Consider the following 27799-nt stretch of genomic DNA (forward strand, 5'->3'; position numbering starts at 1 on the left):
CGAGGGATTCCACATACATGTACATCTTCCTGTAGGGCAAAGGTCGCCATTTAAGCTTAACTTATTTTTTCCTAAACAGCATTTCCCAGGGAGAGTTAAAACTAACAATGCCTCTTCGTCAGTCTGAGGTGTATATGTGGTGGTTGTTACAAAAAACAAAAAAAAAATTACTTGCATTCCATTCAGGATGGCTCAGCATCCTTCCACTCCTTGTTTAAGTGTACTAAAAAGTTGTTCATTTTAAGGGTGAGCATTTCTGTGCTTCATTCCAGGTTTAGCAGTTCTGAGAAATCTAAATAAGTGTGAAAAGAAACCAGGAACGTCTTTGCTGGTGTTCAAATCCATAGTGAAGGGGGAGAAGAAGAAAAACAAATCCAGCCAACAACAAGAGTAAACGCAGATTTTTCACTCATCATCAACCAGATCATTGTGAGCTTGTCAACGTGATGTGATGAAACATGGACGCGTTTTGTGTCGTTTCACTGTGATCTGTCCGGCTCGATCTTGGACTCTCCATTCTGCTTGTCGCTGGACTTCTGGGACAGTTGCGTGGTCACAGTGGCTGCCTGCACCACGGCTTTGAAGCTGCGCTTTCTCTTCTGGACGTTCTGCTCCGGGTGGAAGATGATGACGTACACTTTGGGGATGTAGAGCATGCCCAGGGACACGGTGGCGCTCAGGCTCATGGACACTGTCAGGGTGGTGGTCTGGATGAACATCTGCAACAGAGACACGGCAGGTCAGAGGAATTGCTTTACACACGGCTGTGGTTTTTACTACTGGACTATTGATTCATTTCAGCAAATTTCCATCCATCAGTGTGCAGTTAATTGATTTTATCGCCATGCACAGGTTAAATAAAATGCACTATATTTAATCTCATAGGTTGTCACAACGCAGTCTTTACGGTTTTCATCTCAAAGCACAGGAGGCAGTGTTTTTCCCCTGATGAATGATTTATGACCTGGTATATGTAGTCAGGAAAGGAGGATCTATTTATGGGCTTTGACCACGTCTACTCTTCACTGCTCTTCCTACTATTGCAAATCCAACAGTAATAATGAGAAGTGACTTCTTCTGAGATCTGCCTCACAATAAATTATGAACTCATTATTCAAGCAAACTGTACAGGTCATAAATAAGTCAAGCCATACGTGCCATAAATAAGATATATTTGTGCCATGAATAAGTCATAAATTGTACACTATCCACAGCAGCAGCACATCCTGCCATCTCCCAGGCTGGTGTCCATATAAAACAATTCCTTTTATCATCTTGCTTTTTATCGGTCCCTCTCAGAGACGTCTCCATTTTCTATAAGGAGCTGTGGTGACTTAGAAGTTAAGTGGATTGTATTTATGTGCTTGGCCCGAGGCGAGCAGAGAAACTGGCTTGGTATCAAGTCAATGGTTCCCCCATATGTAAATACAGACGCGGAGCAGGTAAATCACCTCCTCCTACACGTGGTCCTACACATGATGGGAGGATGGGAAGATACAAGCCACTATTTTCGTGAGCCAGACAAAAGTTAGAGTCTATATTTAGCTCTTTTTCTAAGTGATGATTAATTGAATGGGATGGCTGAATTGGTCTACGAGGGGTCCTTACTGTCCCTCGGCTCATCTGACCTCCTTTCTTTTTCTTCGCTCCCTTTTCTTAATTCACTTCTTTTCCATTCGGAGGAGGTGAAAAGACTTTGAAAGTACCTCGGGCTTTAATTGTTTCAGCCTGGCTGATTCATAATACGGCTCTCTATTAGTCAAAGCGTATCTCTATTTCTTAAATATTCGCCCCAACAGTCTCGTACTTTGTGATGGCAGAAAAAATAGCCCACAAGCTAAATTAAAGTCCAACTACAGTGGAGGCAGGATGTCCTGAGTACAGCAGGAAGCAAATATGATATGACAGGTAACAAACTCAAACTGAGGGATTCATTTACTCTCTTACTATTAGTGTATCTGATTCTGTATTGCATAATTTGATTCATCTCATTTAAAACAAAATGAATGTTGTGACAAACACCTCTACAAACACACGGATTTAATCACATTAAATCATTATTGAATGCAAAATTTAATTACTAACATACATGTTATATCCCATAGCAGTAATGTAGGTAAGGAGTAAGGTAAGGTTTGAACAACACAACTCCAGAGTCACTCATACAGTACACAGAGGATAAACCAAAATGTCCAGTGTTTCAAAAACTGAACAATTATTTTACTTGTGAATTCAACTCATTATTTCTCTTTTAAAAACAGCACTGTCAAGTGCCTCAACATATTCAATATATTTTTGATTTATTTATTATTGGACACATTTGTTCCATAAGTTTTTTTTTTCGTCTTCAAATTAAATTAGTTGATAAATATGTTTTTATGTATCCCTCTTTTTAGTGGCCAGTTTTAATATTAGTTAATACCATGATAAAACCAATTTAGTAATTGACAGAAAATTAATCTGCATATTTTTTTCATATTTAAATAATCTGTTTGATTTTTCTAATGTAGAGTAAACTGAATATCTGAGTCTGCTGCAGTGACAGAATAAGCAACATGAGGACGTCACTTGAACTTAAGGCAATTGTGAGAGACAGTGGTCAACATTTTACAGACTGAACAAAAAGATTATTGAGACAATAATTGGCAGATTAATCAAGAATGATAATAATCGTTAGTTGCAGCCCAGCACAAAACAATGTCAACTCAGGGTCCAGCGTGATTGTCACATGGCCTTCATCAGCAGAAAGAGTTTGCCCAGTTTTCATGGAAGTGTAGGTGTTTGAACCTCCCATTATTTTGAGCTCTTTCAGGTCCAGGTCTGAACAATCAAGTAAGTTAACCTGAGATTGTCACTCAGAGTCGTTTTAAAGACTCTGAAAGACGATCCCAGTAGCAGAACCAGTGAAGCCTGTGAAAAGGTAAAATTCCCCACCTTCTCAGTCGACTGCGCTGTGCCAAAGAAGATGGGTACGAAGGCCAGCCAGATGATGCAGGTCGTGTACATGGTGAAGCCAATGGGCTTCGCCTCATTGAAGGTCTCAGGAACTCCTCTGCTCTTGATGGCATAAACCGTGCAGGTGATCATCAGAACAATACTGTAGCTCAGGCATAAGATGAGGGACAGGTCGGACATGTCACACTTGAGGACTCCACGAGCAAACTCTGGGTTTGGAGGCTTCTGCTCCTCGTAGTCGATGATGGTGTGAGGGGGCATCACACCAAACCAGATGAACACCCCGAGTAACTGCGGAGAAAGCAGGGTTACAGTGCTACAAAGGATCTAGGTGACGATCTATGTGATGGACAGATATGCACACTTACCTGCACTGAGATGAGTATAAAGGTGATAATCAGCTGAGAGGTAGGACTGATGAATTTTGGGGGCGTGACCGACTTCTTGCCCTGTTCGAAGATGCGGTAGATTCGGTTGGTCTTGGTGAGCATGGCAGAATAGCTGATGCACATACCGAGCCCCAGCAGTAACCTGCGGAAGGCGCAGACAGCCACACTGGGCTCAGCTATCATGAGGAAGGTGATGAGGTAGATAAGAAAGATGCCTGTCAGCAGCACGTAGCTGAGCTCTCTGCCGGAGGCCCGGACAATGGGGGTGTCGTTGAAGCGGATGAAGGTGGCGATGACTCCGGTGGTGGCCAGGATCCCAAGGATGGCCAGGAAGACGGGGATGATGGCCCATGGAGAGCTCCACTCTAACTTGATGATGGGCGTGGGTCGGCAGCCCGTGCGGTTCTTTAAGGGCCTCATGTCAAAGGGGCACATGTCACAGCTGAACTCGTCCAGAAGATACTGGTAGCCGTCACAGAGCTCACAGTGCCAGCAGCAGGGAACTCCCTTCACCATCTTCTTCCTCTCACCAGACTCGCAGGGGAAACTGCACACTGACTCTGGGATTTTTCGGTCACCACCTGACCACTGCATCTCCTCAGGCTAAGGTGGACATACAAACGCACAAGCATTATCTTATTTTACTTGAAGTACAGCATAAGCTAAGACTCTTTAAAAGGGTAAAAACTGCTGCCATTAGATGAACCACAATCTGTGAGAAGGAACATAGTAAATCAATGATTTACAGGCATAGATTGACATTTTGGGAGATACACATTTGTCTTCTTGTCGAGAGTTAGCTGAGCATATTGATACCACTCTCAAGATCAATCTGACCTGGCTTTCGCCAAAGGCAACAAAATCTGCCTGCTAACAGCTCTAAAACTCATTGATTAACATGTCATACTATGTTTGTTTAATGCATACAAAAACCAAGGTGTAAAAATGTACACTTTCTTGTTTTCTTACCAAGAGTTAGCGAAGAGGATCAATACTATGATCGTGTCCATATGCTTACTATGTAGCAAGAGCCATCTTAGCTGGTTTTAACATTAAGGCTGGAAACAAGGTTAATGTTAGTCTTCCTCTCGCTAATTCCAAGAAGATGCTGTGACTGGCCAAGATATAGTCTGGCACATAATCCTCAAAATATGACTTTTTTACACTTTGGTTTTTGTACACATTAATACGCAAGATATAACATGTTAAAGTGATTCAGGTTAATTGACGTGGGGTTGTATGAGGTACTTATCTAGAGGTAGTTATCTAGTCTAGTCAGTGTATTATTGATTGGCACGTGGCCAGTTTGGAGAAGCAGGCGGGAGTACTGGCACAGAAGCTGAGTGATGTGGACGGAGCCAGCCACAAAAAACGTGTTTTAGCCACTTTTAAGAAAAATCCCCACTGAAAAAGCCAATATTAGTTAAAGTGCAAACAATTTTTAAAAAATATTTTCACCACTTTGAACCACATTTTCTCAACTGTTTTCTTCAACTGGTATTGGCTTTTTTTTTCTATGGGTATTTTTTTAAAGTGACTAAAACACGTTTTTTGCGGTTGGCTATGTCCACAGCAGTATATCACTAAGCTTTTGTGCCGGTGCTCCCGGCTGCTTCTCTAAACTGACAGCGCGCCGATCCGAATCGACTGAAGGTAACACACTGACAATAGATAAGTACATCACACAACCCCACATCAGATTACCCAAACTATCACTTGAATTACTGAGCTTCAAAGGTGCTGGAAGGCAGATTTTCTTACCTTTGGACAGAGCCAAGCTGTTTCCTCCTGTTTCCAGTCTTTATACTAAGATGAGAGTGGTACCAATCTCATTTAACTATGTGCAAGAAAGTCACTTTTTTCAAAATTCCAAGTGAAGTTCATGTTTCACTCAAATAGACCAAAAACAAGTATTTACATTGAGTCGGAGGTGGTTTGTCCATTGGCCGATAAGCTTGTAGCCAGGGTTGCTGACATTGGACAGTTGGTACTGGAAGATGTCATACCGACCAGGAGCATCTCCATTCTCATTGAACATCACTCCAGTTCCTGCGCTGCCTGTTTGATAGAGACAGAGTTTTAATGACATGGGCACTATCAATAAAGCAATACAGTGAGTCAGAGTAGACAAGTAATTCAAGCTCTCTAAGCTGGAGATATGCAACCCCATCTTTTGTGGCAAGGAAAACACCCACACACTGTTGAAAACAGCTTGTGTTTACTTTCTCCAGTCTTGTGCAATCATGTGAAAACTGAGTGCAGGATGCTCTTTAGTGAAGGCTTTCCTCCACGCGTACAGTCTTTCAGTGCACTCTGCTCTGTTGCCCTAACGTGATGTTCCTCTCAGGCGCCCTCAGGTCCCTGCAGGCGCTCAATCAGGAAATCTTCCATAGAAGCCAAGGTCATCCAGCAAGAGGAGAACAGTAAATAGGATGCTTTCATAGAACACTATTTTTCCTTTTTTCAGACTTACTTTTTTATGAAGGGAGAGGATGAAAAGCCAGAGCATTGTGTAAAGGGAAGAGCAAGGAGGCAGCCCTAGGGACGGGACGTGCTTTGAAGAAATGTGTTGTGTTCTGTAGCTAGGTACATTTGCAGAAACATCTCCAGGCTCCTGTCTTCAAGCTAACCTCCCCTCCACTGTTTTTCTTTTCTAAGTTTGCTGCTTTTCAAACCCTCTGAAGAGCAGCAGTGAATAAGCAAAGGTTTTGCCAGCACAGATCTCCTGTAGCGGAGGGTTTCTCACCTAGTTCGATCTAAATCATCACATTACATGAGAAAAATCACAGATTGAATGTTGGAAGCTCACCATTGAAGTTGACAGAACGAATGTATTGTAGGAGCATTCGTCCTTCGACAGGGTCCATCTTCTCACAAACACCCATGTAGCCAGCACAGAGGTCCAGGTGCATGCTGTGTAAGGCGTGGGCCATGGCGTACACAGCGTCAATCACAAACTGCACCTTGCCCTCCTGTTCATACTGAGAGTCTCGACTGATTCTTTCATCCCCTGACAGATGACAAAAGTGTCACACAAGGCAAAACTGCTCACACAGAAAATATTTGAAATTTTCGAGGTCTTCCCCATATGGTAAACTGTATCATACCTGTACATTTTCTTCTACCAGCTTCATATTTTATACCAGGGCGAGTTAGTTTGCACTTGAAGTCGTCCTCCCAGAATTCTGCAAACCACATGTTTCTCCTGTTGTTTTCCAGAGATCTCGAAGTGAAGTATTGGTCAAACCCTGAATTGTTTCACAAACCAGAGTTTCATGTTTCATGGAAATGTCACATTCTTTGAAATAACAGCACTCTGACTGATATGGTGGACTATCAATAAACATACTGTGCTGAAAAAAAATCTCATTTTTGCACAATGAAATATGGCTATGACTCAGTTTACTCAATCTTTAGTGGCAGAGTGGAAATATCACTATCAGACTTATCAATCATTCATTTCCTTTATTTCCGTCATTGGTATTAGACTCATCTGTCAACGTCACATGTCCCAGGCTATTGTAGATATTCCTATTGCATCCAGCTGGTCTGAGTTAGATGGACTAATCTGATTTTATAAATTGCCCTACCATCAATAGAGGCTCTTTTTGGGAGGATGGTGACAGCGCCCTCAGCCACGTCCTCCTGGTCTTGAATCGGGGAGTTTTTGGCACCCCAGCTGTCGGAGCCAACAAACAGGAAGTGCCCTGTCAGGTTGGCCTTTTTGGCAGTCTGCAACACCCGCCTGGAAGAGGTCAGAATATAGTTAATCACACATTTTCTACTTCACTCCTCTGCTGGTGGTCAAGTGGGATTGTCAAACAGCAGACTTGACAATTAAATATAAAAAAGTTTGTCTGTTTTCCTCTGTCCAGGGAGGTGTGGAGCAGAGTTTGACTCACTTGATGTCGTCCTCATTGGCAAAGATGATGACCCCACGAGCATTAGAGGTTTCCATGAGTCTCTTGATGATTTTCTCAAACTCCCCTGGTTTGGGCTCTCTGGGAATCTTTATGGACTGGGCAATACACAGCCCTCCTGTGTCAGAAACATTGGACATATGTTGGCATTACAGTATATACCTGCTTTCTTCCCTTACTGCAAAACAAATTAACTATGTGCTGTATATAATACTTCTAATAATCAGTATCATAACTGAAACCTGAAAATATATGCTATAGATTACCAAAAGGGTGATTAGCAATATGATGCTATTACATAAACTTAGATATTCATGTTCCACATGCTAACATGCTAAACTAAGATGAACATGTTTGACATTATATCTTCCTAACAACAGCATTGTTATTATGACCATGTTAGCATGTTAGATAAATGTTAGCATTTTGATCAAAGTGCCGCTGTGCCAGCATGTAGAGTCTTAGTCGTGTTAGTGTCGATGTAGATCACCAGAGTTAAGCCACAAAACATGTTAAAATTACAAAAAAATTCCATGAACCAGGTATAATAAATATTAATACGAATCTAAGAGTCTACTTCCACGCTGGCAGCTTTGTGAGGTTGCACTATGATACAGTAGGTGCATTTCCATTAACCTGCTTAATGCACTGAAATTTGAAATTGCACAACTTAAAAACACAAAAACTCCCAATTTTCGCAAAAAAATGGTCACACTCGCATGAGGTGGCTTATCAGACAATTCAACAAAACAATATTTTACAGAATTGAAATGGAAACATTTTTTTCGCATTCAAGTTTTGGTGCCTGTTGTATCATGCCCCAGAGAGCCAGTTCCAACCGAGAGGCAGATGCCGCTGTCACCAATGTTCAGTGTTCAGAGAAAAAAAATCAGCTTTATTCACATTACATCAGTCAATGGAAACACAGACCACTCACAATTTGTGTTTTCAAAGAAAAATCTCCTTTGTGTTGCACAAAACTACAATGGAAACCCAGCTCGTGATGCTTTGGGCTAAATGCTCATTTCAATGGACACATTGAGATATGGACCATGAATGTACAGAACCTCATGGTAATACATCCAATAGTTGTTGCGATATTTCAGCCTGGACCAAAGAGGGGGACCGAACCACATCACCACAGTGACTAACAACATGCTGGTACAGTAGTGAACTGTCTTGCATTGTCAGTAATTGATGTACAGTGTGTGTAGGAAATTTTGATAGTATGAGGACTGAACCCACATCACATCATTTGAGCTTTTAAACCCATATGATGTGCTGACTTCTCTTTGCCCTGTTAGTCCTTGTGTATTAAAGGATTTTTCCGTCCTATTTCTGTCTTTTAATGAGCGAGGACAACATGGTTTGGTATGAGTAATCCCTCATTGTCTGAGCAGTGAATTCACATCCACACAGCCAGGCACACACCTGCTTCTCTGGATATCTGGAGGAAGGCATCAACGCCGCTCTCTCCATAGTTGCCCTCGGAGGCCAGCGTGGAGACATAGTTCCAGCCCATGGCTTTGACAATGTCCACCATGGCCTGGGCCTGGTAGGAATCAGGAGGCACCACACGGGAGAAGAACTCGTAGCGACTGTTGTCGCTCAGCTCCGGGGCAGTGGAGGCGTAGCTGATCTGTGGGATCTGAGACACAGGGATGGGTCAGTGGTGACGAAAGAGTCGGGTCAAGTGGAAAACATGAACAGCGCTGATTATTAGGCCAATAGTTAATCCAAAGGTAAAAGGAATGACAAGAGGAGGCAGTGAACCATGTCAGAGGATGATGCACCACTTACTCACAGACAAAACCTTAGCAGTGTCTAATGGAGGCCTACCACATTAATACTGACAAGTTGTAGTGCATTAAAATCCCAAAATTGGACTATCATAGAGAGAGTTCATCTCTTGAACAGCCCGTGTCCTCGGTAATTCTCAGAATTGAGGCAACTTCACAGTGTGATCTGCCCAGAGCTGGTTTGTGCTGAGGATATAGCCGACGCCACAGTGAAATACAGATGGTAGGAACCACAGCTGTAAAAGCATTTGTTTGGGAAAAAAATGGATGAGAAGATTAATTTACTGGTGTGCTACTTCTTTAATGACACAGTTTATGTCGCCAATCTCAACCCTGACCCTGCTAATGCCGGTCCCCCAGCGTGGCTTAACGTTGGGCCCTCTGGAAGGGACGAGGAGAAAAAGGTAGACACAAGGGGTAGTGAAGGGAGAAGGAGAGAGGAGCGAGAGAACCATTTCACAGATTATCTGGAAGGATTATAGGGGTTTTAGTCAAATTACGTTAAGCACAGAGGGAGAGACAGAGATCAAGAGACTAGAAAAAGGTTAGCATTTCTCAGCTGTAAGCCATACAATATATTTAATTCTGATTGCCACATGCAGCTTAAATTTGCTGCTCTGTGTTAACCCCATCAAGATCAAATTTACTGGACATCCTCCATGTTACAGGGCACGTCTTCAACCAGGAGTGAACTTTCTCCAAACCACCAGAGGTCTTCTACAGCTGTATGTAAACCAACAAGTCCACTGGGAGATATGTGCCATCAGTGTCCAGAGGAGTCTGTGTCAGCAAAGTTGTTCAAATGTTTGCATACAAATTTTGTAATGAACAAGACAACACGTAATCCTCTCCAAATTAATCCCACAGAAACATCTGCACCAAATCACTTCACTAAAATCAATGAGCCGTATCAGTAACACAGGAAGTATCCTGTTGCCGTCCACTCCTGCTGAAATCTTCTCACATTCAGTAAATGATTGGAATCGCTCATGGAGTCAAGCCAAGAAAATGTGAATGTAGATTAGCACTGATATAAACTTGCATACTAACATACTAAGCACTGAATAGACTTCTGCTAGTGCACAAGATAAAGAGATTTTAGATGCATGTATTTTTTTTATGATCCTCAAAAATGAGTCACTAGAATATGATCAAATGTTCATGCATTCAAAGAGGTTCAGGAAAGCTGAATTAACACATCAGTTATTTCATGATTAATATATTCTTATTACATTATTGCAAACTCAAGTGATTAAGGTTTGAGAAAATGAGGTTCAACTGTACAGTCTGCAGTTGCAGTTAATTGGAATTATGAACAGTGCATTGAAATATTGGATGATACAAAATTAAAGGGATCATTAGGCTGCAATTATTAACGACTATTTTCACGCTCAGTTAATCTATTGAGTACCTTTTTGATTAATCCATTAATGGCTTAGGCTATAAAATTAAAAAAAAAAAAAAAAGAGAAAACAATACTACAAAATTTCCATTATAATTCCCGACAGCCTTCTTCAGAAAAGCAGCAAATTCTCACATTTAAGAAGCTTGACTAATAATCTGTCAATCAACTAATTGATTAATTAATAATTTCAACACTGCAAGCTTTGTAGAAAAAAGGAACTGGATGAGTCTTGTTACTGAACAAGCTCATATGTGGAAAAATAAAGATAAAAACTAAAGCAAATAAATTGCTTTAGAGATAAACTATTGACTAAATAAAGTAACCTTGAGGTATTGGTCAATAACTGCAAAAGCGAAGTAATAACAGTGTCAGTGAAAGATGCTGAAACATCTCCTGCTCTGGCTAAGAGCAGATGTTCAATGTATAGTGAACGGACGGTCTAGAAGCATCCGCAGTCCGGAGAGCAGCACATATGGGCAGTAGGAGGAAACACACCATTTAGCTAAATCTACTCCACACCGGCCACAACTTGCTGTTATCCTAGAACCAATGTCATCCTGCTGCCCTGATGCTCTATTTTCAGCCCAGGGTCCTGAGCTGCTGAGAGGGGCTTAGTGGAGGTTGGGATCTATAATTCTGTAGTTAACATCTGCCCTGTATACAAGCTGCCCCTCCTTGGCTCTCAACTCAACATCCTCATATACAGAATGCTGCAACAAGTGACGTCCAGGCAAGTAGAAATAAAATATTTACTTAAAACAAATTTGGCCACTTTGACTCAGGCTGGTGTTTATTTTTAGACATTTCTAGATTTCTGGCAGGCTATGTCGGTAAGTCGATGAGAACATGGCATAATGTGGGATTTACACAGCCTCGATGTCCCTTCATCGCTGTAAGCAGTGTAATCAATTATTAAAGGTAAATCATCTGTTTAAAAAATAACTGTACACCGAACGCATCACATGGATTAGCCTTCATGACAATGGACTCACAATCCCGTGAAGTGTGCCTTCCATCAATACAAGAGCTCATCCAAACTATTCATAGTCTTTTTAAATGACTTGTTTCGAAATCATATCAGGTTGAATGTGTCAGTACAGCAGCAATATAATGTTATGTCCAATATTATCAATCCAAGTATCCAACAAGAGTGAAATGATGTTATTAAATATGGTTTGTAAAATCAATAACTGAACTGCAACTAAACGTAACCAAGTTCATGCTGCAGAAATAGATAATAAATAATAAAATGTAATGATGATCAATGTCCCCATTCATCATTTAAGAGTGGACTTACAGTAAAATGAATAAGGCACGTGTGGACCTGTGCATTGTATCTAGATCTGTAGTGAGCTAATTTAACAGTAGAAACAAACAGATTTCAGACAGAATTCAGTGAAAAAAAATAGAAGTTTTTCTATTTTGAGCCATAAATCAATTTTAAATGTGTGCATTCTTTCTGATACCACTAAAATGTGATGACACACTGAACATACAAAATATTAAGGACATATTATTGATAGCCCCACCCACTTTGGCACAGTCTCAGTTGACAGTCAGCTTGTAGATCTTTCTCTTGCTCAGTGATTCCTAGTCTTTTTTGTCAGCTAATCAGATGTTACTGTGTGGCCTTAGTGTGGACGTGTTCAGATATTAACCAAAAAGTGATTCTTCCTTTTTAAATTCTGAGCTCTGACGATGTGAAAGCAGTATTTCAAAGAAAATAAAAGTCAGAAAACATTAACGTAATTAGTTTTTTTTTGTTGGTTTGTTTGTTTGTTTGTTTGTTTTTAAGTTACTATCCCTTTTATCATCTTTGGGACTTCTCAGAATTATCTTAGGGCCCACTGAGTGATCCCGATCCCCAGGTTGGGAACCACAGCTCTACACATGTTCCTCTTTCCTCCTTTGTGGATAGATTAAAAAAGAGAAAGCAGTGAGGGGATAATAGCTTTCACCTCATCAGCTTACTTTACTGAAAAGAGGAACTGTCCCAAATATTTTGCCCTTTCAGTGTTTAATGAAGAGAGTTAATGAAAGAAAGCTCACCGCGAACAGTCTGAGCACATTGGCCACCATGATGGACACCGAGCTGCCAGATGCCCCGATCACCCCGACCACCCTCTCTGGTTTGGGGATGATGGGAGGCTCTCCATTTGAGCAGCGAACATCTGAGTTGTCCTTCTGGATGAGGGCCTGGACAAAAGTGAGCGACTGCTCCAGGGCGTAGGTGTCTCTGGAGCAGGTGTCCAGGATCCGGGCCCCCAGAGTGATGTTAGGCAGCAGGTCTGGGTCACTGTTGATCTGGTCCAAGGCATACAGCATGGCCTCCAGTCGGTGGATCCCCTTTTCTCTCTTGATCTCCCCGCAGGGCACCCCGGCAGGTCCTCGAGAGTGCACCGGGAACAACCCGCCCAGGGTGATGTCGCCCTCGATTTTGATGGACTGGGGCTGGGTGCCCTGCTGGGCCCATGAGCCCGGGCTGATACCCACCAGAAGCACCCACAGCAGCCCAGACCATGTTCTGTATCCGGATAGTGAACCGAGCCAGGAGCACTGATGGGATGATGGGACCTCTGATGTCATGATGATGACCAGCAGAGGTACTGACAGCACCAGGCCACTCCCTCTACCTTTGACACCTATGGGACAGTTACAGAAGGAGGCTTTAGGGTCTGATCATCTTCTCATCATAAATTACTATCATATCTGTAGTCTCTGTCTTTACTGAGAAGAAGAATGCTTGAACCTTTCCTTCAATATCCCTTTAAGTTTAAGTTTTAAAGTCAGATAAAACATGTTTTCCACAATTTTTGACCACATCACATTTCATTTTTGTATTTTTGTTTGGTCTGCCACACCACTGAAGGTATAAAACAATAAATTAGTTTGATCGTGAAAGAAAAATCTAAAAGTCTTTGCATCTCTTCCATCCTTTAAAAGGTTTATTCTGGTTTGACCTTTGCCTCCATGCATAACATGATATTGTAATAGTAGACCTGCCAATGGGTCTGTGGAGCTGGTGAAGTCGTATTGACTTGAGAATAATTCCCATAGGTAACAGAGTGTACAGATGCAGTGGGTTTCTTTTTAAAACTATCTATCTATTGTGGTGAATCAAAGCAGAAGCAAGAAACCATAAGAAAAGACTAAATATAAAGCTATACATATATGCACACTTTAAAAAAGCTGTGGCTGAGGAGAAGATTTTAGGCAGCCTGCAGGATGACACAGAGTGAATACTGGAAGCTTTTATCAAAGAGAGCTGAGAGCCAATTATGGAAAACACTATAAATTTTGCAAAACAGAAAACATCAACTGAACCTTTGCAGGATTTCATGCTCCAAAAGCTGGAGCAGGTTAATTATATCTGCATGAGGATCATTGACAAAATCCACAGTAATCAACTGAGCTCAACCAAATGTAAAAATGTCATTATCAAGAGTGCAAGTATATTTAACATTTCCAGGCAGAATTTGGACGCAAGCACATATTTATTAAGAGGGAACTTCAAACTGTAAGTATTGAATCCGAATGCCTAAAATGAATTAAATCTAATAATATTAGTTTGCCTTCTTAAATATTTCTTTTATTTTAAATTTTAAATACTATATCCATACTTTAACTCATATTTATGATGCAACATCTTTCTATTTTCCTGCACTGCACTTGTAAAGTTTAATCCATGGAAATTTGTTGAAAATATTCTTAAAATCTATAAAATGATAATACGAATCTGCAGAAATTCTAAGCTGCATAACTCCCAGCTGTTGCAGATCATTTTTCTCATTGAAAATACAATCACAGACAACCTGCAAGGAGAGGAATTTCGACATGTAAAGGCGCTTCTTACCTGCCCATTCTTCATCGACCAGTCTCGATTTTATCCGTCACATGAGCTCGTCCACACAGGCCTCCGTCCATGGTCCAAAATGTGATTATGTATCTAGAGGCAAGGCTCTCCTCTCTTCACCAAAAGTAAATCCTCTATCATCTCAGACAGGCGCTGTGCACTCTCAAAAATAACCAGAACACACTAAAAACAATGGTTGAAAAAGAAGTAGTTGTGATTCATAAAGACAAAAGGAAAACACTGACTTTTGAGGCTTTAGGGTGTAGTATCATGGCAGAGTCGGGGAAAAGTGGAGGAAAAGCGCAACATTACAGCAGTGAGATTCTACAAATCACTGCCAAATCCCTTAAAAGCTCTCTCCCTCTCTCTCTCATTCTTTTTCCTGTGTGTGCATCTCTGTCCAGGCACTCCCCCCCCCCTCACTCTCTCTCTCTAACTCTCTCTCCCTCTCTCTCCCTTTCTCTCTGTTGAACCCTCGCCTCTCTCGCTCTCTCAGTGCACTAATGGCCACAGATTGGGATTATCATGCAGGCGTCTGTGAAGAAAGCAGTAGGTGGACTAGCCCATATTTTTTTTTTTTTTTTTTTTTCATACGGCTGAACCAAATGCAGAGCCCCTCCCCTCCCCTCCCATTCCTCCCCTCCCCATCCCGGTATGATGGAACTCTGTCACTTTGAGAGATTAGATGAGCAGCGATTTGATTCATACCCTCACACACACTCACTCTACTCTTTCACACACACACACACACACACACACACACACACACACACACACCTGTCAACGCTGGCACAATGGTGGAGAATATCAGAGCAGAAAATAGGTTTGTGCACCACAGAGTGCTGCCGGATTAGATTTATTATTGATTTCAGTTGATGCTCTGGGAAAAGAAGCCCCCCGGATCAGTTTGCAGCTCATCATCTGTCAATTAGGAGCTCAAATACAGAATCACTACCACCACCTACTGTACCACTGTATATAGACATCTCAAAGAGTGCATCAACTTCCATCTTTTGGCTCTATGAAAAATAAAGCACACAACACAAATGGTTTGTTTTCCCCTCACGTTTCCTTTTTATTTCAAGTTAACACTCTCTATGACATGTTAGAAAGATTTAACTCCTGATTTTAAGTCTGCTCAGTGAACCCAAGACAACAGAGGTCTGAGGTTTATTAGTACCTGGGTAAAACATGACTCTATTTGTTAAAAACTACCCTTTGAAGACAGACTTCTCCAAGCCATCCTCCACTTTGGTGTACTCCAGGTGAGATTTGAAGTACCGGCTCTCGTATCGCGGGCTGCTGCGGATGTACTCCAGGTAGTCAGGAGTTCCAGGGCAGATGACGTTGTCGGCCAGCAGGACGCTGCCTTTCCTGAGCAGGCCACACTCCTGATTATAAAAGCAAAGTGAGTGTCAGGGCAGAACAATCAAGAGTTTGATCAGTACAAAGTAAGCACAACACAACTTGCCTCCATCAATTTTGTGTCAGGGAGGTAGCGATCCTTCCAGTGATCCAGGAAAACCAGGTCAAATGTTGTAATCCCGAACTGCTCCTTCATCTTGGGGATCCAGTCACCAGATGCACCTTCGACTAACTGGACCTTGAAAGAAGAAGGACACCATCTTCTGACATGTACACACACTGTAAATCATTGTTTTTCAGAGACATCAGGCTTTACCTTTTCCTCTAGTCCTGCCCACGCAATGACCTGACGGGCAATTGCAGCAAAGTCAGGGTTAAATTCAAGAGTGATGAGTTTGGCGTGAGGGGGAAGCAGGCGGGCGATCCGCACCGTGGAGTAGCCACAGTAGGTTCCCAGCTCCAACACAGTGGCTGGGTTTATCTCAGACACCACAGAGTCAAGAATGCAGCCTGCGGCAAAACAGAACAAGCAGGCACTAAGACATACAGCTGGGTCATGTAAGGTAATGAGTTCACACATGAAAGGAAATAGACGAAGAATGACAAATCAATACCCTTCTCATCCCCCACATTCATGGCCCACTCCTTGTGTCTGCAGAAGTCATCGATGGCTTTGACCACGCTGCGAGGGTCTCCTCTAGTGGCCTTCTTCTGTACTGCATTCAGGAGCCGCTGAGGAGAGGGTGAAGAAACAGTGCCGTTTTACAACATTATAATCAATGTCACCGATCATTTATCGTTAATAATTCAATCATTACTGCTTGATAACGTTTGGGTTGCCTATGAGGCAGTTACAGAAGGAGGCTTTAGGGTCTGATCATCTTCTCATCATAAATTACTATCATATCTGTAGTCTCTGTCTTTACTGAGAAGAAGAATGCTTGAACCTTTCCCTCAATATCCCTTTAAGATTTACAGTCACATCAAACATGTTTTCCACAATTTTTGACCACATCACATTATTTTTTTGTATTTTTGTTTGGTCTGTCACACCACTGAAGCTATAAAACAATAAATTAGTTTGATTGTGAAAGAAAAATCTAAAGGTTTTTTCATCTTTTCCATCCGTTAATTCTGGTTTGACCTTTGCCTCCATGCATACCTTAATGCTGTTAACTCACAGATATAGGATACAAGATTTAACCTGAGTGTTCATGAGAATAGATTGTTTTTTTTCCCACCAATATGTTAAAGCTTCCGGTTTGTTAGGAAAATCACAGGTGTAACTAATTAGATTAACAGTTACTGTAGCCCAGTGAGCCAGCATGTACAATAGTAGAACAGTGGGGTACTTAGAAAATTATTATTAATGTTGTTAGTTACACATGTGAAAGGTTTATTGTTGCATGTTAAATCTAGTCCTGACCTGCACCTGACTTGTTACAGTTTAGGAATTCTTACATCACTGTGTGAAAATGCTATTAAAGCTTAACAATGTCTTCACTGTGGAGCAACATCATGATTTCAGACAGGCCAGATTTAATGTTTAATTTTCTTTCTCAGTTAAAGTACAATTTTTATTTGGTCACATATTATTTTACACAGTCACATTTGGTTCAACCTGAAATATCTCATCAACTATTGGACGGATTGTCATGAATCTTATTCTCTTATCCATGGTCCCCAGAGGAGGAAGCTCTCTAACTTTGGTGACACCCTGACTTCTTCTCACTCTCAGGGTGAGTTGTAATCACTATGGTAATCCCTCAACTCTTCATATGGTGCCATCATCAGGCCAAAATTTAAATTTTTCAAATACTTTGGTTGACATTTAACCTTTGTGTATGTGGCCTCTTCTTTTTTATTTGCGAAGCATTATTTTCTGTCACATAATCATTATTCATTAGTGTGTTTGGGCTGCTCTTGTGAGAGGTGCGTTTTTTTTATAGTGAAGGCGCACCTGAGGACGAGTTGACTGGGTCAGTGTGTCCAGCATCCGCTCCACAATGACATCATGCCAAATCAGCGCCAATCCTCCATGATATTGCACAGCGGCGGGGATCACCCATCTGTACAAGGCATACAGAAGAGCTGCTCCACCGATGCAACTGTAAATAAGAGTCAGCCACATCCTACAACCAAGACAGAGCACAAACATCAGTTCAGCATGGTGATACGGTGCTGTGTTATGAAGAAAGGCTGTGATAAATGAAGCACAGGCAAAGTGCAATAACAACACATTTGCATGAGATAAATGAAAGCTCTCATATCGCCTCTCACTCTACCTCTCCCTTTGTGTCAGGCTAATGAGATGGGTGTTTACTATGCAGTGTACAATACTGATACTGCTCCTGTTTTCGTTATCAGCTGCTGCTGCTGCTGCTGCTGCTGCTGCCAGGTCCCCGCCGCACATCCAAACACGTCTTAAAGTGATGATATCACTGTAGGATATCATTTAATATCAACTGCAATAAACACTGGTAAACACACTGCACGGTGCTTTGTGAGCAGCTTTCCCACTCTCAGATGCAATTAATCTGTTTAGACTTCTCAAGCACAGATGAAGTGGGGGGAACAGAGGAGAAAAGGAGGAGAAAAGCACAGCCAGAGTCCATCTGTGGGAAAGCAGTGAAGAGAATGGCTGGAAACGACTCTACCTTGCACTAATAATGCAACTGTGAAAGACCAGTGGTGGTTGAGGTAATTCCTTTTGATTTGGAGTTTGAGTTGCATGGCAACTGGTTGGGGGTTAAGAGCTGTGTCACAAAAGGCAGAACACTGGGACTTTAACCTTTACTTTGGCTTACTCCAGACATACAGCAAGACATTCAGAAACTAAAATACAGAATGTCTTGGCATGGCTTGATAAACACTTTGATCAGTGTTTAGAGACACAATTGTGTAGTACAAAGTTAGATGGCATGCATACAACCCACATCATGAAAAGGTTATGAGAAAACTGTGAAAATGGCATGACTGGTGAGTATTGCAGTAATGCCAGTTTGGCAGTATATCTAATCTTTGTTCTCCCCCAATTTCCCCCAGTGCTATGAGTGCACGCACTCATCAGTCCAAAACAGGAATTATACTCAGACTGATCCGCCTCCCTTGAGCAACACAGGAACAAACACTTGTTAGGCATAAAAAGAAAAACCATCCCATGCATCCTTAAAAGGTCTCTCATTAAAATCTAATAGAAAATAAGACTTACATGTGCGGGCAGGCACCGCTCCCTGTCCTCTTCTCAACTCCTCTAGTTGCTAGAAGAAAATCTGTGAGTTTTCTAACATCCGGACATATGCTTGCCTTTACACGAGACTAACTCCTCCCTCTTCTTCCTTCCAACCCCCTCTCAGAGCCCTGCTGAATGTGAGCATGCAAGGAATGCACAACACACCAGATCTTAACAGTCAACACATTACACATACACACACTCGCTCACTCACTCAGGGATTGTAAAAAAGGAGGGAGTAATTCCTGATGGCATTTAATGATTTATTAGGGTTAACTTTCAGTGCTGCCGCAACCACCGATAATCATGTCTGGATGTTTAACCTGATACTTTAGTGAATAATTTCAAAATTCTATCTCATTTCCATTTTGATTACATTTTCACCTAAAATGAGGTTCCTGTCAGAGTTTGTTCTTCATAAACCAACATATAAAGTGCGTTTTTCTGAGGTGAGTCATCAAGGTAATCTTTCAAGTTGACATTTCGGACACTGAGTTCTCTTTGAATAAATCCATCTCATGCTTCTGACTGGTTTGCTGCAACTTTTTCCGTGTATTTCAATAAACATTTCTTCAAAGGGATCTTGATTTACAGAGGCTTCAGAAAGTATTCAGACCCTTTCACTGTTTGCACACTCATTGTGTTGTAGATTTAATATTACATTGATAAGATTGCCATTTTGCCTGTCAATTCATACTCAATAATCCACATTGTGAAAGTGAGAAAATTTCAAGAATTTAAAAACCAAAAACTGACACCTCTCATTTCTCATCACCTCCTGCTTGCTTTCATTTTTCTTGAGATAGGTCTAGAACTTGACTGGAGTCCACTTGACAATTCACAACTAGATAAACTGAATTGAGTGGTTATAGTTTAGAAGGGCACAGAACAAGTCCAAGGAACTCTGTGTTAGTGAGTGAAGATCGATGGGCAAAATTGGCAATTTTATCCATTTACAATTAAGTCTACAACACAGTAAAGTGCAAAAAGTGGACGGGCCTGAATCATTTCTGAAGCCACTATACCTGTCTCATAATAACTCCTGAATAATAACAATGTTATGTCAGCATAATGACACTCAAGAACTCCATCATCATGTTAAAAGGCACTTTTGCAGTAAGACAAAACTTCTCTTTGGTCGTTGCTGTGCCTGAATTAGATGTGATGGCCATTTAAAGACCGAACATCCAAACTGTGAAAAGGCTCTTAGTCAGGCTAATAAATATTTATGAAAGCTGTGCTCATGATGCCAGCACCAGACTACTCCCACAGCTGACCCAAGTCCTATGTCACATGCAATATGTCTGAGTCTGCTCCTGAACAGAGAGCTATTCCACTGGGCTCTGAACGATACAGGGCCAGGCTGTCTAGGAGGCAATCCAAGGGTGTTTCAGACACTGGGCAGCCGTGGCTCTTTTCTCCGGCAGCAGCTCCAACATGGTCAAGAGGAAAGAGCTGAACTGGGCGGCTTCCTCCTGCGGCCACTCGTACTTATCTTGTAGGATTTCAAACAAGCTCCATGGCTCGAGCTTCGAGATGTGTCGCAGTTGTCCTGGACAAGGTAAAAAGTAGACTGATACAACACCTTTGTCTTCTTTTTGCAAATAAATTGTTAATATAAAGTTTGTAATTTATCTCAAACACCATCTACCACAAAGTGTGACGGCTCCACCATAATATGAAGAATCAGGAAACTAAACTCTAAAATCATTTTTTAACATTTATACAATATAATATAAAATGTTCCAACTATATTCTGAGTATTGGAAAAGTGTCTGAGTGCAAATATCAGATGCAGGAAATTTCATAGTATGAAGCGCATAATGTTATTTTGAACAATTTTGTACACTTTACCTTTACGGTTGAAGTATTGTTTGGAATTTCTCCCTGAGAGGGCAAACTGAGATGGGAGGGGTCCCAGCAGCTCAATGATGTGGGCAATGTGATCTGAAGAGACACAGAAAGATGCTGTATTATGAGCACATTTAGTTTAATCAAGGACAAAAGGGATGCAGTGACCAAAACAAACCTTCCTCTCGGGAGAAGCTGGCTCCTGATTGGGGGTCGAACAGATAGTCCCCAGTGGCAAGCTCAAAAGCCTAAAGAGCACACAAAGGAACAAAGATGCTGATGTCAAATCTAAGGTCACAGTGACCTTTGACCATCAAAATTCTAATCAGTTCATCCTTGAATCCAAGTGAAGAAAGAAATTTCCTCAAGGCGTTCCTGAGATATATTCTTCATGAGAATGGGACAGACAGTCGGACGAACAACCCGAAAACATTATTATATCTTCTGCAGGCACAGAGGCATAATATGAGATGGAGAACAATTAAAGAAAAAACACATCTGTGCAGGTGTTTGTCTCACCATGCAGGCGGTGCTCCAGATGTCAGCTGGTGTGTCGTACTCAGCACCGATCAGGACCTCCACAGAGCGGTACTGACACGTCTGGATGTCTTCAGTGAAGTGTTTGTGCTAACAACAGGAGAGATGAGATTTTAATGTTTTAAAAAATTAACTGTAACTTATTCAACTTAATACATGCTAACAGCTATTTGAGACTGTACTTGAAGAAATGCTGTGCATTAAGCTAAATGCTAATATGCTGACATGCTAACAGTAACAATTCTAATATGGTGATGATAAGAAGCTATAATGTTAATCATAGTCAGCATGCTTGTTTAGTAGGTTAGCATGTAAACATAATTAGCACAAAAGACAAGTAGCACAGCTGAGACTGAGGTGTTGGATCTTAAGCCAGAGTCCTGGACAAGTGAAACTTTGATGTTAAGGTGGGGTTAGGTGAAAAGCAAGAGGATCACCAAAGTGGTTACAATTCATCCTGAGGGGGACATTGATGTGTGTCAAAGTGCATGGCAATCCATCCAATAGTTGTCAGATATTTCAGTCTCTGGACCAAAGTGGTGGACATTAGCATCCATAGAGCCATGCTGCTAGCTTGGCTAAAGGTGTTTTTTTTAAAATAACCCCATTGTCTCTTTTCCTGACTGAAATGAGAAACATAACAACAACAACCCAGTGCTGTTTCACTGGGTTGCACTGAAATGCACAAGATAATAGTGTACGTCTCTCTCAAGCTACGTTTCAAATCTGCCCACACAGTTTCATCTTACTGGAAACATATGGCAGCTGTGTTTTTCACTGGAGGGCATGGTAAATATGGCTGTCATACTGTGCTCCACAGAAAGCACCTGTCACACTGTGTTCTGTAAAAATAATGGGCTGGCAGTGTTTTATAAACTAGACATGTGGCCATTTATAAAACAGTTTGCAGTTTGTTTCATTGATCTGACAACTGAGGTGTAAAAGCAGATTTTTTTGCTTGACACTTTTTTCAAAACGCCTCCAAGAAATTTCATCAAATCTTCACTAGATCTGGTTCATAATACATTGTGACCTAAAAAATGAATGAATAATGGAGGATTATGAAGCCATGGAGGAGATATGGGATTACTGGGTGGATGAAACTATTTCATTTTAACCAACTCACCACCCAGCAGGCATTGCCCAGGTCAGCAATCTTGATGAGGATTTTATCAGCATTCTGTGGTTTCAGTAGGTCCAAAATTACATCTGAGTCACTGATACCTGAAATACAATGAAACATTTGACACCTAAGAGGATCATTCCACTGCAGAATAAACTTCATACGTCATAGTCACAGACACCATAGTTTAGCGGGGGAAAGAAAAACAACACGAATGTTATGAGACTAACCAGAGGGTGATGATGATGAAGGTGGAGGCGGCTCATTGTCCGCAGTCTGATGTAATAACACTGATCTAGAGCCAGAGACAGGAGCATCTGTGTTGAGGTATGGCCATGAGCAGATGGAGTCTCTGTGACTGTGTGGAGCTGAGTCCAGTCCGTCCTCCAACAGCAGAGTCTGCCTCCTTAACGTGAGGTTAGGACCTGTGAGTTTAGAGTGACCGGTGGAGCTATGGGTGCTAGAGGGAGGAGTGACATCAGAAAACGACACATGAGGTTTGTCTCTTTGTTTGTGGTCAGCTGTGTTCTCCTGTCCGCGTCGACTCCTGTCTCTCCTCGTCAGTCGGTTAATTGAGCTCCTGGAGACCTTGCTGGACTGCAGGAAGCAGTCAGTTGTGAGGAAAAATTCAGAAAGAGAACATGGACTGAAAAAAATGAATTCAAAAAAAATGTTCAGTGAATCATCACAACAACTTCATGCCTGTTTTGAAAGTGCAGCAAATCATGCAAAATAAAGCTACTTTGAGTTTGGCTTGAATATATCTGCGGTGGTAGTATCAAAAAAAGACACTGTGGCAGACAGCAGTGCATGCACATTCATCATATTCATATACTGAACACACATATATATGTTTAAGAAGCATGTACTCTATGACCGTTCATCGGCTTCTTTTACAAGATATCTTACATAGAGCTACAGAATGAAATCATGGCGTGTTTGAGCCATTGATTCACTCACTAAATTGTCATTGTTTTTTTCCCTACACAGGTGTTTTCTATTCATATGGTCTGTAGTTACTATAAGCCTACAGAGTTTTGCATGAATTCCATGTATTAATATCTTAACAATGAATTTTGAATCTGTTCCTCTACATGTTGTAAAGCAGTAGGATGCAAACAAGTGGCTATGTTGAAACTATAGTGGACATGGTTAGAAGGACATCAAAATCTGAGCTTGTGTCCCGTCTGACGCACCCTGTTCCACCCACTTGAGCTACAGGAGCCTGTTGTTGACATAATAATGACGCAAGAGAAAGCAAGTTTGAGCGGAAATTCAACAAAAGCATGAGTAATGAGAGAATATGGAAACATGCCAAATATGGTCAGAGGCCATTCCATTATTTCAATATATCTCTGGACTCCAATAGTGATACTTATAGATACTTGTCTATTAGTGAATACAGGAGCTGTCCAATAAAAATATGTAAGTACTCCTTGTTTCCGCTCGTTATTTGTCTTGACTCTAATGAGCCAGACAAGTTGCTTCATGTAAATACAGTATATTAAGTTTATGCTGTGAAATGTACAATATTCTTCAGGGATTTCAGCTGTCTCTTTGATGTCATAGTGTGATAGGGTAAAAAAAAGTACGGCAAAGTGACGGTATTGGTCGCCTACTGTGATGTCCCCCAGAGGTAGTTGTTAAATGACTAGTGCCCCGCCTTTTCACTTCCCTACATGTCCTCTGGTGTGTTCCAGGCTTCGGATGTAGTCAAGATGCAATTAAGAAGTTAATGTGCAAAAACCCAACACAACATCAATCTTACCCACTCCCCAAGAGTATGGAAAACTCCAGTCAGCTTCCCCAAAAAGTTGGACCAACTCTTGAGAAGTCATAGCAGGAAGGCACAGATCACAATGTGGTTTTAAAAGAAATACTAATGTCATAATAAAAGAATTAAATAATAAAGAAAAGAGCATATTTTCAGGTTACGAACCTGCTTTTCTCTGGAGCCTCCGTTTACTGGCAGAAAGTAAAAACATCATCAAAGGAAAAGAAGCACATAGTGTTAAAAATACAGAAATAAAATTCAACCTAGACATATTGTACAGAGGATCAGTATAGCATTTTTTTGATTACTAACAGAGCATCCCTAACCTGAGGAGCTGGTGATAGCAGAGGACAGGGGCAGCTGCCACAGCTTGGTGTTGGCCGCCAGTTTCTGAATATAAACCTCGTCCACTCTCAGCAGGATGTTTTCTGGCTTGATGTCTGTGTGGATAATCTTGCATTTAGTGTGCAAGTAATCTAAACCCTGCAGAACCTGTGATAAAGAATGAAAATTGAGTCACTGTCATTGCACCTCATGTCAATTGAGCAGCAAAAATAGAAGATAATCTGTTCACAAAAAGAGCTCAGTCAGTGGTGAAAGACAGGGAGGCTGATTGAAGATGGAATAAAAGGTTGCACAGTACCTGTCTGAGGATGCTCTTAACGCAGGGCAGGGGGAGGCCAGTGTAGTTAGATTTGATGATCCACCGCAGCAGCTGGTGGCCAAGCACCTCGAGAACCATGCACACATCTGGAGAGCAATTAAGGGCCTTGTTTCAAACCATCAGAGCCTCTCAGGTATTTGGAGAAATCTAAAAACCCACTGAGATGATCCAAATATTTTAAGTTCCACCATTTTGTTAGGTCTGTCTGTCTCTATGCAGGCACACTTGTGAACAGAAGGATTTAAAAACAACTTGATAGAAAAGTCATACCTGCACCAAAAGGTAAAGCATAGGGACATCATGTCGTTTAACAATTTCCTCTCTGTAAAGGATACGCTCTCCATTTGCTCCGGAGGTCCTGAAGTCATCGATGAGGTGCACGATTCTCTCTCGTTTAGGATCTTTGGAGTCGCTGTCCCTTACCTGATGATCAGATATCACACATAAAGATGCTAAAGACATTTGCAGTGTGATCGAATGACACCATGACTTAGCACTTGTCATGATTTAATGAATATAATATAAGCCACAGTCAGAGATGCAGGTTGTGTCCAATTGTATACTATAATGTGTATTGTAAGAATACGCTAAAATGACTTATTATTATTAAGTAGAAAAGCTGTGTGGTCACACTGACACATTTCAGAAGTTTGATCTCATCCAGTGCCGTCTCTGTGAATGTTTGAGCACTCTTCACCACCTTCAGAGCCACAAAACGCCTTTTCCTGCATGCAAACAATTATGGTAGTTAGCTACTACTATGTTTATGATATATTATGTTATTATGTTATTATGAAAAGTCAAAAGGCCAAATCTGTACTTACTCCATATCCCAGCACAGCCACACAGTAGAGAAGTGACCCCATCCCAACTTTTTGACCACTTGGTAACGGTCAACAAAAATCTCTCCAATCTCAACAAGGTAATAACCACCTGCAACAAAATGTGCCACCTGCATCAAAGAAAAGATCTCAGACAGCATGTTGGTGTTTGGCATCGGTGCCGCCTACCTATGCCATAGTCTGCAGGATTCTCCTGTTGCTCCTCATAGGTTCCCAGAGGCTCAGGTGAATGAGCCTGTATCTTTACTGCAGGGGGGGGTTTGTTGGGCTTGAGGGAAGGTTTAGGACTCCCTGTTGTGCCCGGGGAGGGGTCAAGATTGGGTTTGACGGGTGAAGTAGAAGAGCTGGTTGAAAGAAGGGCTGATATAGCAGCAGCATATGATGACGACATGTTTAACTGGAGCCTGCTGAGTTTGGGCACAGCTCAGATGGGCCCAGGTGACAGCAGCACTCAGGGAGAAAGCTGCAACAAAAATGTATTTGGACACTTAAAAATGGAAGGAAGTCTTCATGCCTACATGTCTGAAACAAGAGTTCTTTCTGGCTGTGTGTCTCTAGCTGCTAGCTTGTGCTGATTGCAGTGGGTTGTTTGCAATGACATTTCAAAGGGGCCAGTGAATGTGTATGTTTATTTTTAGCTGGATGAATGGCATGTCAACGTAAATAGCTTCTGACACTAACCCAGCTGCAACTGAACTCATCCTGAAACCACACAAACTGTCATAGTGTGGGCACTACAGTTGTAAACATGAACGGCTGGCAATTCAAATTAATTCATCATTTCATCATTTCAAGGGATATATGGCTAGATATTCTTTATGTCTGTATGTCTGGCAATTATTTTGTTAAGGCAGTAAAACTATTAGAAATTACAGTCTTTCCAGACAGCTCTGTCTGTACTCAATAAGTGGTAAGGTAGGCTTACTTTTGTGTGGTTGTACACTTTATATAATGGAACTGGCAAGATGTACTGATTTCTACAAGAGATCAAGTGATATGACATTAAATAAAAAAAAGACAAGTACTTCAAAATAAAATTCCAGCCGTACATAGGTATTTGTTCGCTAGATAAAACCTGAGAGTTTGCAGAGTGCAAACAATATGCACTTTAACCACTGTGCACTAACAGTTTAGCTGTTAGCGTATTAGTTTGAATTATTTTAGTTTTACACGCTAATGGTCATGTTGCCAGTTTGAGTTGATTGATGCCAATTTTTTCTGGATATTTAAAATTGAGTGAAGTAACATTTTACAACGTAAACAATATTTTTGGAACAAATGTGTTGACTTTTAACGGACAACATTGCATGGATTAGTCCTTTGCAGGGGAAAAAAGTCCTTGTTCCCTCTATAGCTCCTTCAATGTAGCTTTGGATTTACTACTGACAGCTGTTTGGACAGCGTGTTTGTATACTGTTTATGACACAGCTCTACAGCTAGCTAAACTTTGTTCCGCATTGTCTTTTAACAATTATATTTCTTGTTTTAAAAAATGTATTTTGCATACTCCATGTAATTGACTTGTATCTCGTTTTACTCTCGCAGTTACACCGAGTCATACGTGCTATTATTTTGATGGGTTTTGCCGGAAGTCTCGTTTGGACTAATGGAGGACAAAAAAAAAAGTTCAGTACCTGTTGCTGGTCTTGACATGACACGAGTACAAAAATACAATGAGCCTCATTCGCACGTGCTAAACACTCAACAACTACTTACCCCTTTGAGTGATATATCCCGTTTTAATATTTGTAACGTGCAAAAAAAATCATGGCACGAGGATTAGAGCCCCCTGCTGTGCTCCTCTGCTCCGTGTGTGTGTGTGAGACAGTCAGGTCCAGGAATAGCAGGCTGCGGCTGCTGCTGCTGCTGCTGCTTCTGCACGGTATGTTTCTGACAACATTTTTCACCATGTGGCGACCAGTTCTATTTCCAGAGGTGGCGAGGAGGTGTTTTTCTTATCTATTTATCTATTTACTTTATCCTTGATTTTCCTAATCCAATTACTGCATTTAGAAGCAATGCACACCCTGCACTTACCAAGAAAAATACGTACAAACATAATAGCATGTAATATAACTACTGTAAATTTC

At 41.3% G+C, this 27799-nt stretch overlaps 3 protein-coding genes across 3 annotated transcripts; all 3 read right to left on the bottom strand.

The window, feature by feature from the left end:
- Nucleotides 1-403: 403 nt before the first annotated feature.
- LOC111221763 (metabotropic glutamate receptor 6-like) lies at nucleotides 404-13081 on the bottom strand. Its single transcript, XM_022745312.1, has 10 exons — nucleotides 12518-13081; nucleotides 8696-8912; nucleotides 7247-7382; nucleotides 6935-7089; nucleotides 6452-6592; nucleotides 6154-6354; nucleotides 5263-5402; nucleotides 3324-3947; nucleotides 2935-3246; nucleotides 404-719 (listed from the first exon to the last, which is right to left on the bottom strand). Exons 1-10 carry the CDS (start codon nucleotides 13052-13054, stop codon nucleotides 480-482), a joined length of 2703 nt encoding a protein of 900 aa, XP_022601033.1. The 5' UTR covers nucleotides 13055-13081; the 3' UTR covers nucleotides 404-479.
- A 2290-nt stretch (nucleotides 13082-15371) lies between these two features.
- On the bottom strand, nucleotides 15372-19015 carry comt (catechol-O-methyltransferase). The gene is made up of 6 exons (XM_022745418.1): nucleotides 18898-19015; nucleotides 17647-17818; nucleotides 16301-16418; nucleotides 16003-16196; nucleotides 15793-15924; nucleotides 15372-15712 (listed from the first exon to the last, which is right to left on the bottom strand). Coding segments are annotated over exons 1-6 (798 nt in total). The 5' UTR covers nucleotides 18900-19015; the 3' UTR covers nucleotides 15372-15532.
- A 1195-nt stretch (nucleotides 19016-20210) lies between these two features.
- On the bottom strand, nucleotides 20211-26100 carry LOC111221790 (SRSF protein kinase 2-like). The gene is made up of 13 exons (XM_022745354.1): nucleotides 25878-26100; nucleotides 25692-25800; nucleotides 25505-25592; nucleotides 25203-25290; nucleotides 24847-24953; nucleotides 24530-24695; nucleotides 24369-24394; nucleotides 22660-23026; nucleotides 22433-22530; nucleotides 21289-21396; nucleotides 20948-21017; nucleotides 20773-20865; nucleotides 20211-20470 (listed from the first exon to the last, which is right to left on the bottom strand). The coding sequence occupies exons 1-13, from the start codon at nucleotides 26098-26100 to the stop codon at nucleotides 20286-20288; spliced, it is 1728 nt and encodes a 575-aa protein (XP_022601075.1). The 3' UTR covers nucleotides 20211-20285.
- Between the last annotated feature and the right edge of the window lie 1699 nt (nucleotides 26101-27799).

This window comes from Seriola dumerili, unplaced genomic scaffold (genome assembly GCF_002260705.1).
Source record: "Seriola dumerili isolate Sdu_G_001 unplaced genomic scaffold, Sdu_1.0 BDQW01000088.1, whole genome shotgun sequence".
In the NCBI taxonomy this organism is placed as follows: Eukaryota; Metazoa; Chordata; class Actinopteri; order Carangiformes; family Carangidae; genus Seriola; species Seriola dumerili.